This window comes from Homarus americanus, unplaced genomic scaffold (genome assembly GCF_018991925.1).
Source record: "Homarus americanus isolate GMGI-L3 unplaced genomic scaffold, GMGI_Hamer_2.0 scaffold26492, whole genome shotgun sequence".
Classification (NCBI taxonomy): domain Eukaryota; kingdom Metazoa; phylum Arthropoda; class Malacostraca; order Decapoda; family Nephropidae; genus Homarus; species Homarus americanus.
The window spans coordinates 127,393-145,000 of NW_024714197.1; the positions used below are offsets into that span (position 1 = coordinate 127,393).

Genomic DNA, 17,608 nt, shown 5'->3' on the forward strand with positions numbered 1-17,608 from the left:
AGGGGGTGAGGGAGGTAGGGGGCAGAAGAAGGGGTGAGGGAGGAGGTGGAGGGGTGAGGGAGATGGGGGGACAGAAGGGGTGAGGGAGGTGGGGGGCAGGGGGGTGAGGGAGGTAGGGGGAGGGGGTGAGGGAGGTGAAGGGTGAGGGAGGTAGGGGAAGACAGAAGGAGGGTGAGGGAAGTGGGAGTGGGTGAGTGGAAGATAGGAGGGACAGAAGGGGGTGAGGGAGGGTGGGTTAGAAGGTGGGGGGGTGAGGATGGGGAGGTGGAGGAGAGAGGGAGGGGGGGGGGTAGTAGAGGGTGTCTGGTCGGTGACTGGCATAGAGTGAAGGAAGGAGGGGAGGGGGGAAAGGGGTGGGGAGGGGAGAAAGGAGGGGTAGAGGGAGAAAGGGAGGTAGAGGGGGGAGAAAGGGAGGTAGAGGGGGGAGAGAGGAGAGAGGGGGAGAGAGGGAGGTAGAGGGGAGAGAGGGAGGTAGAGGGGGGAAAGTAAAGAGGTGGAGTGAGGGGAAAGAATGAATAAACTGGGGGAGGAGGAAGTGGGTGATGATGGCAGAGGGTAATGAGTGGCGGATGAGTAGTGAGGGAAAGCAGGTGAGTGGGGAGGGGAGACGAATGAGTGGGAAGGAGTTGCAAGGGAGAAAAGAGGTCGATTTATAGAGAGGAGACAAAGTGAGGAAGGGTAACAGAGGGTGAGGGAGGGGAGGGGGGGGAGGTGACTGAATGAGTGTCCGAGGTTGGAGTGGCAAATGAGAGGATAGAGAGGAAGAGAGTTGTGTAATGAAGAGAAGTTTGGTGGGAGTGTGAGAGTTAGCGACGAATGTTAGAGGTGGAGGCAGAGGAGAAGGAGAAGTAGGAAGAGAAGAAGGAGAGGAAGGAGGAAGAGTAGGAGGAACAGTAGGAGGAAGAGGAAGAGTTGCAATATCTATCACCCACGTATATTCTTCGACGATCTTTCAATATAGGACTAAATTCACTCTAATATACGTTTATAAGTTTACATAACAAATTTTTTCATACTCCAAAAAAAAACATTAAATAAAGAGAGAGAGAGAGAGAGAGAGAGAGAGAGAGAGAGAGAGAGAGAGAGAGAGAGAGATAAAAAACTCCAAAACATTATTGTCATTGTGAGTGTCCTCGAGTCACGTACAAGTTACCTCTTGTATTTCAACTACAAGTTTTTCTTCTTCTCCCGACGTGTCCACACAGAGCACCTTCAGCTGGAGTTCCAGAGGCAGAAGGAGATGCGGGAGAGACTGGAGAAGCAACTGGTCGAGGACGAGAAGGTCAAACGTGAGTTGTTACTTAGAATGTAGTGGTGTTTTGATGTGGAGACTTACTGAAGTGGCCCCCCTCTCTGTTTACTTACCCCTCCCTCCCTCCCTTCCCCCACCCCACACCTTCACCCCTCCCTCCCTTCCCTCTCACCTTCACCCCTCCCCCTCCTTCCCTCCCTACCTTTGTTTCCTTCCCTCCCTACACCCCTTTCACCCCTTCCTCCTTCCCCACCTACACCCCTTCACCCGTCCTCCTCCTCTTCCTACCTCCTCCTCCCTCCCTCCCTCTCTCCCTCCCTCAGTCGACGGGAGGGAGAGAGAGGGAGGGGGGTGGGGACACCATCTCTGCACAAACTTCCTCACACTCCCTAACTTGCTATAAAGTTCTAAGATGTCAGCGTCGGTAATGATGGTGAAACAAAGACGAAAAGAAAATTCACACTGAACACTTTGGCTAAGACGTAACAGGAATATGAAAGATAATACAAACATAATAAAGGACGGACACACACACACACACACACACACACACACACACACACACACACACTACTAGAGTAGCTATGTGTTATGGTTGTCAAGGAGGAATATGGTCATTAATCTTACTCCTATTTCATTTGATATCTAACTAATACTTCCCGTTAAAGTTTTGTCTCCCTCACATCAATAAACTACTGCCGTTGTTATTGTTCTCAGTCGTTGTTATTATTCTCAGAGTTATGGTATTGATGTTATTTATGTCTCTTAAGTGTTATTTCTTGGAGTAATATTTCAGCCTTTGGATTCATCAGTTTACCCTTAAATATTGTGTTTTCTTCATCGTCTGTAACTGTGTCGTGTTTATGTTTTTCCCTCCACTTCCCTCCACCTCTCTCCACTTCTCTCCACTTCCCTCTCCCTCCCTCAGGCTCGCTCATTCCACCTCCTTTGCACCTCCTTTGCACCTCCTTTTCCCTCCCCCTCCCTCTACCTTCCCTTCATATCCCTCCACCTGTATTTAATCCACTCCCTTCTCCCTCCACTCCCTTGTCACCCTCCCCCCCCCCCAGCACTGTACCCCCTAAGCACCCCTCCATCTGTTTCACCCGATACAGTGCTGTAATCATTATCTACAGTGTTGTATAAATTTATGACCTCCAATCACTTGTTATCTATAGTGCTGTGCTAACCATCTTCCCTCTCCAACCCCTCTCTCCTATCTCTCTCTCCCTCTCACTAGTGCTGTACTCACCAACACCCCACCCCTCTCTCTCCCTCCCCACTCAGTGCTGTGGAGCCACTGGCCTGATCTCACCCTCCTCTCACCAGTGCTGTGCTCACCAACACCCCACCTCTCCCTCCCATTAGTGCTTGGATTACCCACCCCACCTCCACTAGTGCTGCATCACCAACACCCCACCTCTCCCTCTAGTGCTGTATTCTTCACCAACACCCCACCTTCTCTCCCTCCTCACTTGCCAGACCATCAATCGACCCCACCCCTCCTCACTAGTACATCATCAACACTCCCCACCCCTAGTGCCAGACTCACTGAACACCCCACCTCTCTCTAGTGCTGCACTTCACTGAAGGACTTTATCTCTCTCTCTCTCCCCTCCTCAATTAGTGCTTGCACTTCACCAACACCCCCCATCTTCACTAGTGCTGTACTCACCAACACCCCACTCCTCTCTCTCCCTCTCACTAGTGCTGTATTCACCAACACCCCACTCCTCTCTCTCCCTCTCACTAGTGCTGTACTCACCAACACCCCACTCCTCTCTCCCTCTCACTAGTGCTGTACCTGCGTAAGTTGAAGAAAGAGAAGCGAGCTCGGCGGCGCCTGGAGGAGGAATTGACGGAGAAATTGAAGCGACTCTCACAATATGAACCTAACGCCAAGGAACTGCTCAGGGCTGCCGGTGAGTGTTGGAGACCAGTTGTGTTGGAGGATGTTTGTTGGAGACCGATGTTGGAGGGGGTGTGTGTTGGAGTTATTGTAGACCGATGTTAGAGGGGGTGTGTGTTGGAGTTATTGTAGACCGATGTTGGAGGGGGTGTGTGTTGGAGTTATTGTAGACCGATGTTGGAGGGGGTGTGTGTTGGAGTTATTGGAGACCGATGTTGGAGGGGGTGTGTGTTGGAGTTATTGTAGACCGATGTTGGAGGGGGTGTGTGTTGAAGTTATTGGAGACCGATGTTGGAGATATAAATGTTGGAGGTGAGAATGTTATAGACTAGTTATGTTGGAATTATGAATGTTGTAGACCACAGGTGGGAAAGTTAACGAGGCAATTCAAAGTGTCGATGTTGAAACTATACCAAGACAATAACTAGCAATTGGTAATAAATAGCGACTACCATTACTATTTATACCATTATACTATCATCATAATATAAACACTATGACAAATACAGGTGAGATAATTAACATACATCAGGTAGGATGATCATTAACGTATACAGGTGAGATAATTAACAAACAGCAGGTAGGGTGATCATTAACTTATACAGGTGAGATAATTAGCATACAGCAGGTAGGGTGATCATTAACTTATACAGGTGAGATAATTAACATACAGCAGGTAGGATGATCATTAACTTATACAGGTGAGATAATTAACATACAGCAGGTAGGGTGATCATTAACTTCACCTGTGTTATTATAATTTAACTAACAACTTTATCTATGTTTCTTCATTAAGTACTAAGTACACATCGACTGGGAAGGATGGGAAAAAAAAACCATTATATACATTAGGAATTTATATATCAACATTTTACACATGCTCTGTATACCACACACACACACACATATTATTTGCTGGTCTCTCAAACAACATCACTCATGGTAACATCACAAGAGCATTATGTTAAAAAAGAAAGACGAATTACACCCCATCTCTCTCTCTCTCTCTCTCTCTCTCTCTCTCTCTCTCTCTCTCTCCCCTAAAAAAACTTATAGCAGGTTCAGGTATAAAGTATCACCCAAGACTACTCATGTTTCCTCCCCTGTGTAAGTTGACTACATAGTACACTTAAGTAGCCGTATCGTATAGAACCTCTACTACAGTACACTTAAGTAACCTGTATAGTGAACAAGTCCAAGATACGACACATTTAAGTAATATTTCTCATCTATCAAACTTAAGTGAGGTATTAAAGTGAGTATTATCGTCATTTGGAGATATTTAAGTGGAATTAATTTTATGTCTCCAATATCCAATTAGAATAATCCTTTACGTGATTTTTCTGGTGCTAGTTAATCAATAGGGATTAGATTCACTGAAATTAATCGCAGTTAATAGCCACTGAAGACTATAAAGACTTCGTTTCAAATAGTTTCCTTCCTTTCCCATTAAAAAAAAATAATTACTTTCAAGATTTATTTTTTTTTTAACATGTGCGAAAGATGGAATGAAAATAACAAAGGAGAAGAATAAGATGTTAAATTTAACCCCCTTAAAAGAAGTCAATAACGTAATTGTTTTCCAGAGAGGAGGAAAGAAAACTACGACTAAAGAAATTATGCAAACTTTGATTTTTTTTCCCCCCATGTAATTTTTTTTTAATTTTTAATTTTTTTTTTTAATCCAGGGAGTGTAATCAACGCTCATCGCATCAGTCATTAATCATATTATCTCCGCGTTTTTTTTCTCTAACTATGTCTCCTCGCGTTACACATTTTTATGACAACACTAATCACAATGCAACTGGTACAACGTCACCCACCCGAGATATAATGACATTTATGTTAGGGTGATATTAAGGTTCATTCTCCTTCACGGGAAATGTAATACCCTACCAGGGATAGTTTTCGTCGTCGATTTTTAGAGGCTCGTCAAGTGATGTAAAAAAAACTAAAAAAAACTAAAAAAAAAACTTATTTAACAAGCATATCGTAATTATTCACAACGGCGACCCAAGGAGACATTTTTAACAGGTGTTAGGTAAAGACTTATCATAATCATCTACTTCTTCTTCATATTCCCGTAATTAAAACATCATAATAATCTTTAATAAATAACACAATATAACATCATCAACACCACCACCATCACCCCACAAAAAAAAACATCGACTTGCAAAACTCAACATAACGAAAAGAACGAAAGTATCTGGGAGAACAGAGAAGAAAATTTTTGAAGGGTAAAAAAAAAAAATCGACTTTTCCACTTGGCTGAGAGGTGAGGTGGAGGAGGGCCCCACTTTTATAAAAAAAATGCAGCGCCTCCCCTAATGATTCCTATCAATTAATTCATTAAAGTTTTAATTACTGCGCAGATCTTCACCGTATAATTATCTCTGCTGATTATGTTGTGTGATATTGGATCGCTCGGGTAAGGGGGGGGGGGGTAAGGGGGGCGTAAGGGGGAGGGGGGTAAGGGGAAGGGGTGGGGGTAAGTGGGGAGGGTGAGTGTCTTTTTTTTTTCAAGGTGTATTTTTTGAGGGGTCAACTTTACTAAGATGTCTCGGCGACTAAACGCAGTGGGATTTTTAATTGAGAGAGAGATGCAGATAAAAAGATGGATAGATACATAGAAACGTAGATAGAAAAACAAATAGATAGAGAGAGATAGAGAGAAAGACATAAATAGGTAGATAGAAAGATAGTAAACGAGAGAGAGTAGATATATATAGACAAGACGTATAACTGATAACGAGATGAGGTCGATAACAAGGTGGTTCTCCCTCAGGTACTTTTTATGTATGTATGTATGTATGTATGTATGTATGTACGTATTTTACCATGAATTAAAACATACATCAACCTAACTTAAAGATAAATAAAGACAGAAATCCAATAATTCTTTTTCTCTTTACTATTTTACGAAAGACTGTGTTCGTATTTTATTCTCGTTAAGCTCCTGGTCTGACAACAGGTGAGCTTGATTGAGAGAAAGACACAGGTAAAGGTGTGGCTCTCAGGTGTATGTTGATTGGCTCTCAGGTATATGTTGATTGATCTGTTTTGTAGGTATTTTATTCACATCCGTTTCTCAATACGTGTAATTATCTCATCTCCCAATACTGTAGAAAGTCATGTTGATCACCTAAAGAAAAAAAAAACTCACCTCAATTACCTTTACGAGAAGAAATGCCAATGTATTTAGAAAAGAAAAATTGTAATAGAACATTTTCTGCAAATCACCAATCAGGACGGACCTGTTTAGGAAGCACAATAGACGGCGGATAACAATAAATGACGTGTTGCGTGATCTTCCACGAAAAAGACTCCGAGCCTCTTAATTACGGATCCGATCCTCTTAACCATTAACCTTCTATGCTATTTCTTTCTTTTTTTCGGTCTCCTTCCTTCCTCCTTCTTCTTCTTCTTCTTGTTGTCCTTTGTTGTACTTATGTTGTGATGCGGAATCCAAGTCTTTTCCCAAATGCTATCATGTTCTCCTCCTTCCCCTCGCGAGATATCTTGTACACTTTCTTTTGTTCTGAGTTTATTTACCTTATTAATCTTTCATTTACCATCTTTCTAATGTATCTTATTAAAAACTACCACAGAAACATATTAATAATGAAAGTGTTTGACATTCTGGCACTTATAAAAACCGTAACACGAACAAACTTAAAAAAACAAACAAATTCGTTGACTATAAGATGGATTCAGATACCATGAATGCTATAAACGTCGCAATAAAATAACAACAGAGCATCGGAAAAAGTTTGGTTTGGGGGAAGAGTAAAAATAGACATCAAATATTAATTCAAATCCTCTATAATAATAATAATAATAATAATAATAATAATAATAATAATAATAATAATAATAATAATAATAATAATAATAATAATAAAAAAAAAATAATAATAATAATAATAATAATAAGACGAAAGAGAATACTAAATAAAACGATAACAAGTAGCCGGAAAACGTGAGAGAGAGAGAGAGAGAGAGAGAGAGAGAGAGAGAGAGAGAGCCGGAGGAAGATAATCAAACAAATGAGATTGGAAGGATTAACAAGTTGCGATTGTTAGAGACTTTACTAATCGCATTATTTCTCCACTCTTCTTCCTTCCCCCAATCGTTTTTAATCACATCAACAGCGGTCAGAAAGTTTCCTTCAAATCTTTCTATTTTCCTTGGGTTTTATTTTTCTCTTGGATATTTGGAAACTCATTTTTTATTTACGGTTTTTCATTTGATTTGCTTTTTTTTTTTTACTGTTTTTCAAGAGACTTTATTCTTTCTTGTGTACTTTGAGCCGGTGAGTCAATATTCTTCGTTTGGTATGTATGAGGTTTTGTGTTTATTTTTTGTTTATTTTTTGTGGGTTTTAGAGGGATTTTACTGGTATTTCAGAATTTTGTCGTATTTCAGATTTTTTTTCCCGATTTTTGCCGTATTTCGGATTTTTCCGGTATTTTTCCGTATTTCAGATTTTTTAATTTGGATTTTAAATTTTTTTCCCTGCATTACAGATTTTTTTATTGGATTTCAGATTTTTTTCTCCGTATTTCAAATTATTCCCGTATTTTTTCCGTATTTCATTTTTTTTGGGGGGGGGGGCATTTTAGATTTTTTCCCCGTATTTCAGATTTTTTCCTTATTTTTCATTCGTTTCATCCGTATTTCAGATTAGCTATATTTTGCTTCATTGAGAAAAAATCAGTTTCCAATGCTTATTATTACACTGTTTTCTATAGTGAATATACGAGTCATTGTATTGTATGGTGAGTGTATGAAACCATGTCATATATAGTGAGTGTATCAGCATATAGTGAGGATATTGTATGACGAGTGAATCAGTGCATAGAGAATATATTGTATAGTGAATGTATAAACTGATGTATAGTGAGTGTATAAACCGATGTATAGTGAATGTATAAATCAATGTATGGTGAATGCATTAATAGATTTTATGATACTGAGTACAGAATATAAATCAACCTGTATTTTATTTGCATACTTAAAGTCTCATATGAATCCGTATACAGACACAGACAGACAGACAGACAGACAGAAAGACAGAAAGAAAGACAGAAAGAAAGACAGACAGACAGACAGACAGACACAGACAGACAGACAGACAGACAGACAGACAGACAGACAGACAGACAGACTCAACCCTTAACAAAAACCTACTATGATAATAATACTTACGTTCAATCACACTTAAAATCAACACAAACCCTCACCAGGAGACAACATCCATACGTCAGGTCAGTAAGACATAATCTAACCTGACTAACGAAGCCAAAAATGCACCAAGTTGTATAATTTAAGTTTTTTTTTAATTAGTACGAAGGGGAGAGGGAGGAAGAGGGGAGGGGGAGACAGAGATAGAGGGAGGGGAAGGGAGGTGTTAATGACGGGAAATAGGATAGAGAGATGGATGGATAGAGAGATGGATGGATGGGGGATGGAGGGGGAGGGAGGGAGGGAGGGAGGGAGGGAGGAGGGAGTGAAATATAAGAGGTGTGTTGGGAGGTTGGAGGGGTGAGAGGAGGTTATGGAGGTGAGGTTGGAGATTGAGAGGTTGGAGAATTGAGAGGGTGGAGGGGTGAGGAAAGGGTGGAGGGGTGAGAGAATTGGAGGGGTGAGAGAGGGTGGAGGGTGAGAGGTGGGGGGTGAGAGGAGGTCAGGAAGAATTTGAGAGGTTGGAGATTGAGAGGTTGGAGGTGAGAGGTTGGAGGGTGAGAGGTTGGAGGGTGAGAGGTGGAGGTGAGAGGGTGGAGGTGAGAGGGTGGAGAGAAGTGAGAGGTGGAGGGTGAGGAGGTGGAGGGTGAGAGGGTGGAGGGGTGAGATTGGAGGGTGAGAGGGTGGAGGGTGAGGGTGGAGGGGGTGAGAGGGTGGAGGGGTGAGAGGGGTGGAGGGGTGAGAGGTTGGAGGGGTGAGAGGTTGAAGGTTAAAGAGTTGAAGGGGTGAGGATTGAAGGGGTGAGAGATTGAAGAAAGGTTAGAGGTTAAGCGAAGGGGTGAGAGGTTGAAGGGGGTGAGAGGTTAGAAGAAGGTTAGAGGTTAGAAGGAGGCCAGAGGTTGAAGGAGGCCAGAGGTTGAAGGGTGAGAGGTTGAAGGGGTGAGAGGTTGAAGAAGGTTAGAGGTTGAAGAAGGTTAGAGGTTGAAGAAGGAGGCCAGAGGTTGAAGGGGTGAGAGGTTGAAGGAGGTGAGAAGATTGAAGGTTAGAGTTGAAGGGGTGAAGGTTGAAGGTGAGGGTTGAAGAAAGGTCAGAGGTTGAAGGGGTGAGAGGTTGAAGGGGTGAGGTTGAAGGGAGGTCAGAGGTTGAAGGGGTGAGAGGTTGAAGGGGTAAGAGGTTGAAGGAGGTCAGAGGTTGAAGGGGTGAGAGGTTGAAGGGGTAAGAGGTTGAAGGAGGTCAGAGGTTGAAGGGGTGAGAGGTTGAAGGGGTGAGAGGTTGAAGGGGTGAGAGGTTGAAGGAGGCCAGAGGTTGAAGGGGTGAGAGGTTGAAGGGGTCAGAGGTTGAAGGGGTGAAATGTTTCCAATCAACTAGCACCTGTTACTCTTTCCAATCAACTAGCACTCCTCCCAATCAACTAGCACTCCCCCAATCAACTAGCACTCCCCCCAATCAACTAGCACTCCCCCCAATCAACTAGCACTCCTCCCAATCAACTAGCACTCCTCCCAATCAACTAGTACCCGTCGCTCTTAAAAATTGAGTCTTCACTGAGCTATAAAACTCTTAAGACTCTATTCATTATTAATTTCTACGATAAGACCTGAGCTTGATCATCACACCTGCTCTTGACAGGAAATTTATATTAGACAAAAACAAAAACAAATGACGTTCGTAAAAATTTATGTTGTCAAGTGTAGTGATTTTTTTTACACTATTTTGCATATATTTTACTTTATTTACATTTACGTATATTATTAACCCCACACAAGAACAGGTCTTTAAAGGGTCAAAACTTGTGTTGGTTAAATATAAATTACCAGTTAGTAATTTTAACTCAGGTAAACATTTTCATAGATAAAGATGAATGTTTGGATGTTTTAAAGAATGAGGATAATCTTGTGTGATGATCAGTAAGGCAATGGCAGAAGAATGTGGAGGTGTGGAGGTGTAGTGGTGTGTGGAGGTGTGTGGAGGTGTGGTGGTGTGTGGAGGTGTTGTATTGGTGGTGGTGGAGGACAGGTATTGGTGGTGGTAGAGGACAGGTATTGGTGGTGGTGCTGGTGGAGGACAGGTATTGGTGGAGGACAGGTATTGGTAGTGGTGGAGGCGTCAGAATTACCAGACAGTGACCATTAAGGGCTAACATCCTCCCCACCTCCCTCCCACCTCATCACCCTTACCTGTGTGGGTCAAAATCTCCAACATCTAAGAATGACGGAGCTACCAGAGAGTGACGGAGCTGCCGATGAGTGACGGAGCTATTATAGTGACGGAGCTACCGATGAGTGACGGAGCTATTATAGTGACGGAGCTGCCGATGAGTGACGGAGCTACCAGAGAGTGACGGAGCTATTATAGAGTGACGGAACTACCAAACACAACACAACTGGGCAGCACGTGTTGCCTTCTTCCCTCACTCCCTGAATCACTCCGTCCCTCCCTCCCTCCCTCCCTTCCTCCCTCCCTCACAGTTTTTGTCGACAGTTTGTGGTTCAGGTTTTTGTCAGTGTTTATCTTTATGTCCGAGCTTCACAGACCGAGTATAATAAACTATTTTCTCAACCTAAGATAAAATAAAGGACTGGAGACCCTGGCAATAATAAAGCAGTTAATGGCCTCTTTCTCAAGTGTTAACTGTTTGTATATGTGCGTGTGTGTCTCTCTCTCGCCACAGCGGAGTCACTGGCCAAGGAGGGAGTCAACAACGCGGCTGTTGCGGCTGCGGCAGCGGCGGCAGCGGCTGCGGCCTCCGGGGGATCGTCAGGACAAGGCGACAACCCGCACCACAGCCCCAAATCCCACCAGTCGCAGCAACAACAACAACAACAACAACAACAACAGCAACAACAACAACAACAACAACAGGACTTACAGGACGTCCGCACCTCCCAGAACGGTGAGTCTCAGGGCACAGTGGCAGGTGTCTTCCGTCCTTACCTGTGTCAAGGGCCAGGTGAGGGGGGCAGGAGAATGAAAGATGAAATGAGGGAGGACGGAAGGGAGGGAATAAGCGAGGGACGGCGGGAAGGAGAGAATGAGAGCGGGAGGGAGGGTGGGGATTGAGGAGAGACAGAATGAGAGAGGGGGGGATTGAGGAGAGAGGGAGAGAAAAGGAGAGGGGGGATTGAGGGAGTGAGGGGGGGGGAGGGGAATGATTCAGTTAGAGAGATAATGAGAGACAGAGAGGGATTAAAGGAGAGAAGGAAAATAATTCAGGGAAGTAGAAAAAGTTGTTGGAAGGAAGGAAGGAAGGAAGGAAGGAAGGAAGGAAGGAAGGAGAGGATTTAACCTAATTACCTCAATACTCTAAACACTATACCAGACAAGACACTAAATGTTTCGCCTCAACACAGTATAAACATTGAGCACAAAAAGCCCCAATGTTACAAAGGCTAAACAAACAAGAAGGCTATACCATTTCGATGACCATTTGTGTTCTCTTGAGCATAGTTGACCCGGCTCCTGTCCTCATAACACGAGGGATTAGGTCGGGTGTTTTTTTTTTACGTTTCATTTACGGATTTATTGTATGTGGTGACCTGTTTTTTTTTTTTACGAAGGCAGTTGATTTATATAATGTCTTTAGTGTTTGGTTTATTGTTATTGTAATGTGTTTATTGTTGATGTTTTTTTTTATATTTAGGTGTTTATTATTGTTATTGTTATTATTATTTTTATTGTTATTATTCATTTAATATTACCGTTATTATCATTTATTTTTAATTCTTCACAACTTTGATTTTTTTTTATTATGACCCCTCAATCGTGGCTGAAAGGAGTTGAATATTTTTATCTTACTTATGTGTGTCTGTCTGTCTGTTTGTTTGTGATAGAATGTCTACCTATACGTGCAATTTATGTCACTGGGCAAGAAAGTTGATGTTTGTTGACTTAATACTTCATTATACTCTACCTGAGGCGCAACACCTGTACGGCTACACACCTGAGTGTTTCAGTTAATGAGTAAACTGTGTACCTGAGACGTTATTGTGGGCAGGTGTGATACGTTGAGCATGTGTGTTTTGAAACTGGCTAAAGTGTACAGATAATCGGGTCTTTACGGCGATTCAATAATTGCATTGCTTGTCTGGGGGGTGGAATGGAGGAGAGGGTGGAGGAGAGGGTGGAGAAGAGGGTGGAGAAGGGGGTGGAGGAAGGAGAGGTGGAGGAAGAAGCGGGGCGGGGGGGGGCCACAGATAATATTTGAATACTTTATACAATATTATTACTTAATGATTAGTACGTGGAACATTCTCCAACATCCTGCTTGCCGCTGTTATCCAAGATTAAATTTCAACGTTGGTCTATGATGCACCAACATTGTCTTTAAGTATCGTTACTGTACTTACAAGGAACATGAGATAATAATGACTGATAATTAATAACCTGATGATAGGAAGTAGTTTAGTAAAAAAAATATTAACAGAGATGCAACAACAAAAAATACGACATTATTCATATCAAAAGAAGGTTTTTTTTTATCATTTTGAAGAATAACTATTGAGTATTTTAAGAATTTGTTTTATCTAATAACTAAAGAAAATACCACATTAGAATTTAACCTTGACTATATTGTAAGCTAGATTATGGATATCTTATTATATTATTGGGAATTATTAGAGAGAGATAATGAGAAAGAAGAGAACTTTAGGGAAGAGGATGTAAATAGATAATGAGAAAGACGGGATGTGAAGAATTAATGATAAAGACGAGAAGAGACAAATATTACACTTAGAGGAAACATAAACACTGATTCTATTAAAGATTATATATAGGTTTATTAACGACCAACACCTGTTATCAGTTGGCGCGGACACTAACTCGGGCGTCAAGTAGTTATCAGAAACACATTTACCTTAATACTCATTTTTCTGGGAACATAAGTTTAATGTGATGACGGGAGTGGGTGGTGGCAGCTGCGTCACCTTCCGAGTGGGTGGGTGGGTGAGTGGGTGGGTGGGTGAGTGGGTGGGGGGGAGTGGGTGGAGTGAGTGAGTTGAGGAGTGAGTGAGTAAGAAACACCACCATGGGGGCTGGAGAACCTCTCTCTCTCTCTCTCTCTCTCTCTCTCTCCTGCTGACGGGGCCGACACCCATCCCACGGAACATAAAGACACACACACAGGCAATAAAATGGATATATAAAAAAAAAAACAGTTTGAAAAATGGCTCAAGGAAATGATAAGCTTTGTGTACCAGTCTCCTCTTGCCTGGCTAGACGACACAAGATCCTATGTAAATATCTCTTGCTACTTAAGGAGTGGTTCAGATCCTTCACAAAGACAGGACACTCGCGACATGGATTCTAAATTAGTCTTATGATGTTACCTGCCAAATTTGTCCACGTAATTAGTTGAGGGGAATAGGTAAAGGTGTGGTGTGTGGGTTGTGTGTGTGTGGGGGTGGGGGGGTGTTTCTCATAAAATCTAAGGCAGGATTAAGGAGGTTTATCAAGACAAGGTACACACGCCCATACCCCTGATAGGAATATATAAGGAATAACACACACACACACACACACACACACACACACACACACACACACACACGAGACTCGATGATAAATAACAAAAACAAAAAAAGACAAGAAAACAAAAGACAAATCAAAATAAAAACAGCTTGTAATCCCAGCCATCACACTGTTGCAGTGAACGGTAGGGGAGACTCCGAACGCTTCTATATATGACCGCGGTGATTGCTATCTTTCACTGCCGTTGCGACTGTTGAAAGCCCTGGGTGATGGTGGGTCAGATAATACGTATAGTTCTCACTTAATGTCATTCACGAACTCACATTTCGTCTGATTTATTCCGTCCTAAAGTTAAGGTTTGGGGTTCAATTGGCTCTTGTTTTTGTGTCTCTCCTCCTCCTCCTCCTCCGTCCAGACGCTTCTAAATGTTAATGGTTCCTCCCCTAACTTATCAAAGAGGCTAATGATTTGTTGTTTCGTAGTAGATTCCCTCTTAACTTTACTTATATTCTTACTTAGACTTAATTATTTATGAGGGTAAATAAAGACGAGCCATTGGGGTTATGTAGAATAAATGTTTTAATTTTAGTGTTTCATAATATTGATTGGGAATATTTTAATGAGCAAGTGAGCATATTTTTTTTTTTTTTTGGGGGTGGATTTATCTTTTATGGGGTATGTCTTGTAGGAGCGATTCTTCCCCCCTCTCACCCTCCAAAAACGGGGGATGGGTGGAGGGGGAGGTGGAAGAGGAGGGTGGAAGGGGGGGGATGCCGTAAAGTGCCATTTATGTAGTAATGCCGACAATAAATCAAGCTTAGATAAAATGAAACACAGACGTTGTAGATATTTAAGTCAACCTTGATGAACGCCTATCTGGAAATCAACCCGGAATTATTACCCCTATTATTTTCTATTTATTTACAAAGTCTTTTACGTCTTTTGTAATGATTAAAAAGAAAAAAATAATTGGGAGGATTAAAACGATATCTGAAATTCTAATTGAAGAACGGACAACTCACCTTCAGAATGTTTACCTGTTAATAGATCACCACCCCTCAACCCTCTCCAACCCTCCCAACCCCCTCCCCAACCCCCCTCCTTCCCCTCCTAAATAAAAAAAAAGTTAATACAGAAGGAAAATGTGGATGGTCTTAACAATAGGTCGTTTAAGTGGTTGATACAAGTCATTATGGTGGTGGTAGTGATGGTGGTAGTGGTGGTGGTAGCGTTTACCTTTGATCAGCTGATAGGCTCGTGGTGGTGGTGGTAGTGGTGGTAGTGGAGGTGGTTTTATTTTCCAGGCTATCAACAGCTGGGTATACCTGGGCTCGTTCTCACCTGGCTAACATACATACATACATACATACATACATACATACATACATACATACATACACACATACATACAACCCAACCTAATGAAAACAAACTTGGATAATTAACGACACAAAAAACTAAAACTAAAAGCTTCAGTATTGGTTAAGAACGACAGGTAGTTAGAAGTAGGTGGTGATTTTATAGTTGGATCGTTAAGTAGCAGGTGTCCACGGCTTCCTACACACTAACTCCACTCTTCTTTCACTAACACCTAAGGTACATTGTCCCCTCAACCACGTCATCCCCTTGTGTTAACTTTATGGTGAGCTGTTAATGGTACAATGGCGTCTTGTTAACCCTTCAGCTCCTCGTTTTCATTATATTTTAGTTAACTCGTACAGATGTTAACGGCTCAGGTGAATTGAATATTACCCCATTCGTTAGCGTTAACTGTTAGCAAAGTACTAGTTACCTGGAGCGAATGTTAATTATAGGGCATGTTAAACATGGTTTACATTATGCTATAACACCTGTTAATTATACCAGGTGTTAACTATAGCAAATGTTAACTGTAACACCTGTTGGATTATGTGAAGATTAAAAGCATCAGCTTATGTGACCTGATGATTAAACACCCTAACCTAACCTAACCTAACCTAACCTAACCTGACCTGACCTGACCTGACCTGACCTAACCTAACCATACATATATACCCCCTCCTCGCCCCCTTGTAAGCACTATCTCCCCAAACTCTTCCCCATCAGATAACCATCATTCTCCCCATTCCCTACTCCTCCCCAGCAAGAATTAACCAACCCCACCTCCCCTCCCAGCAAACCCTCCCACCCTCCCACTCTCCAACACCCACCCCCACCCTCCCCACTCCCCACTCCAAAACAAACCAACAACGCTCCTCCCCACCAAACCAACACTCCCACAACACACCGGCCGGCTTCCACTCACCCCTTCCCCTTACCACACCACTCTCCCCTGTCCGTATTATCCGGGTTGTGTTATAGCACGGACATAAAACTTCGCTTCAGATGGTCTTAAAACCCCCACTAGTTTCGTTTACTGCGGGGCATATATGTGGATTATTGGCCAAGACCAGCTCCCACGCCCGCCCTAATTGTCAGCCGCTCGTTGATCGTGATCCTACTGATGCTGGTCTCTAGGGTGAGCTCAGAAGGTCGCTAGGGTGAGATGAGGGTTGGTATAGTGAGCTCAGAGGGTTGGTATGGTGAGCTTAGAGGGTTGGCTGGTATGGTGAGCTCAGAGGGTTGGCTGGTATGGTGAGCTCAGAGGGTTGGCTGGTATGGTGAGCTTAGAGGGTTGGCTGGTATGGTGAGCTTAGAGGGTTGGTATGGTGAGCTCAGAGGGTCGCTAGGGTGAGATGAGGTCTGTCAGGATGAGCTTAGGGCTGCCAGGGTGTACTTAAAGGCCGCTTGGGTGACCTCGCGGGCATAGGTATACGGTAAATGTAAGAGGGACGCAACTCAGCATACTCTTGTCTGACTCTTAGTATTTTCAGGACTAAAATACCTTAATAACGTCAAATACAGATAAATATTTCAATTAATATAATAAGAAATAAATAAAATAGAATAATAAACGATAAATATACTCATAAAAAGATGCAAAGACGTAAAATCATTAAATAACAATAAATAACAACGTTTATTCTTTTCCGTATGACCCCCCCCCCCCCGTTTTTCAGGATCCAAGTGCTGAAATGCCTACAAAAAACACTTCCAAAATCACGAGAAAATTACCCCAAATTACGTATCAACTCGGAAAATTTCACAAAATGAAGATAATTATATACCTTCCTTGTCTCACGGCCAAGTTTTTCCACTCAGATGTTAAATAGAAATAAAAAAAAAGAAGTATAAAGTCCCAAACACTATCTGGGAAAAATGCCAAGACAAAAGAGCATCGTTGAATACCATCCTCCTTAAATCTGTGTTTTACCCAGAATCAGGATCTAAAAAAGAAAGAAAAAAAAACAAGCAGGAATTAAAAGTAAATATCGTGTAATTAATTAAAACTACTGAGAACGCCGGAATATACAATAATAAAAGTATATTTATTTTTTTTCTTTAGACTCGAATGCTCAAAAATATAATAAAATAAATAAAACCAAAAAATAAATTAAACAAAAATTACTTAATTGTACTCTTATTTTTTTTTGTTTTATGTAATTAAACGTTACAAAACAAGTGATTCCAAAATAATGAAATCGGGTTGGTGGAAAAATTTACGTGAAACACAAATGTAAGAGTCAGTCAACTGTGGCTGCCTGGGTCTCAGTGTGTGGCGTGTAGGAGAGGAGGAGAGAGGAGGGAATTTTCGTCTCATTTAATTACTTATATTGAATAATTTAAGTACGACAAAATGTTTAAGTAATTTCTATTTACTTACAATATATCATCGATTATATTTACTTAAAACTCACACCTGACTAAATAGGGGG

At 42.0% G+C, this 17,608-nt stretch overlaps 1 protein-coding gene across 6 annotated transcripts in view; it reads left to right on the plus strand.

The window, feature by feature from the left end:
- Nucleotides 1-17,608, plus strand: part of LOC121878491 (dachshund homolog 2-like) — a 143,404-nt gene that overhangs the window by 113,728 nt on the left and 12,068 nt on the right. For 5 of the 6 annotated variants that reach the window (XM_042384781.1, XM_042384766.1, XM_042384751.1 and 2 more), the window contains 3 exons: nucleotides 1,206-1,289; nucleotides 3,049-3,174; nucleotides 11,020-11,241. In XM_042384781.1, coding sequence (XP_042240715.1) covers nucleotides 1,206-1,289; nucleotides 3,049-3,174; nucleotides 11,020-11,241 — 432 coding nt within the window. The remainder of the gene's footprint in view (nucleotides 1-1,205; nucleotides 1,290-3,048; nucleotides 3,175-11,019; nucleotides 11,242-17,608) is intronic. The other variant, XM_042384790.1, reaches the window with a different exon arrangement.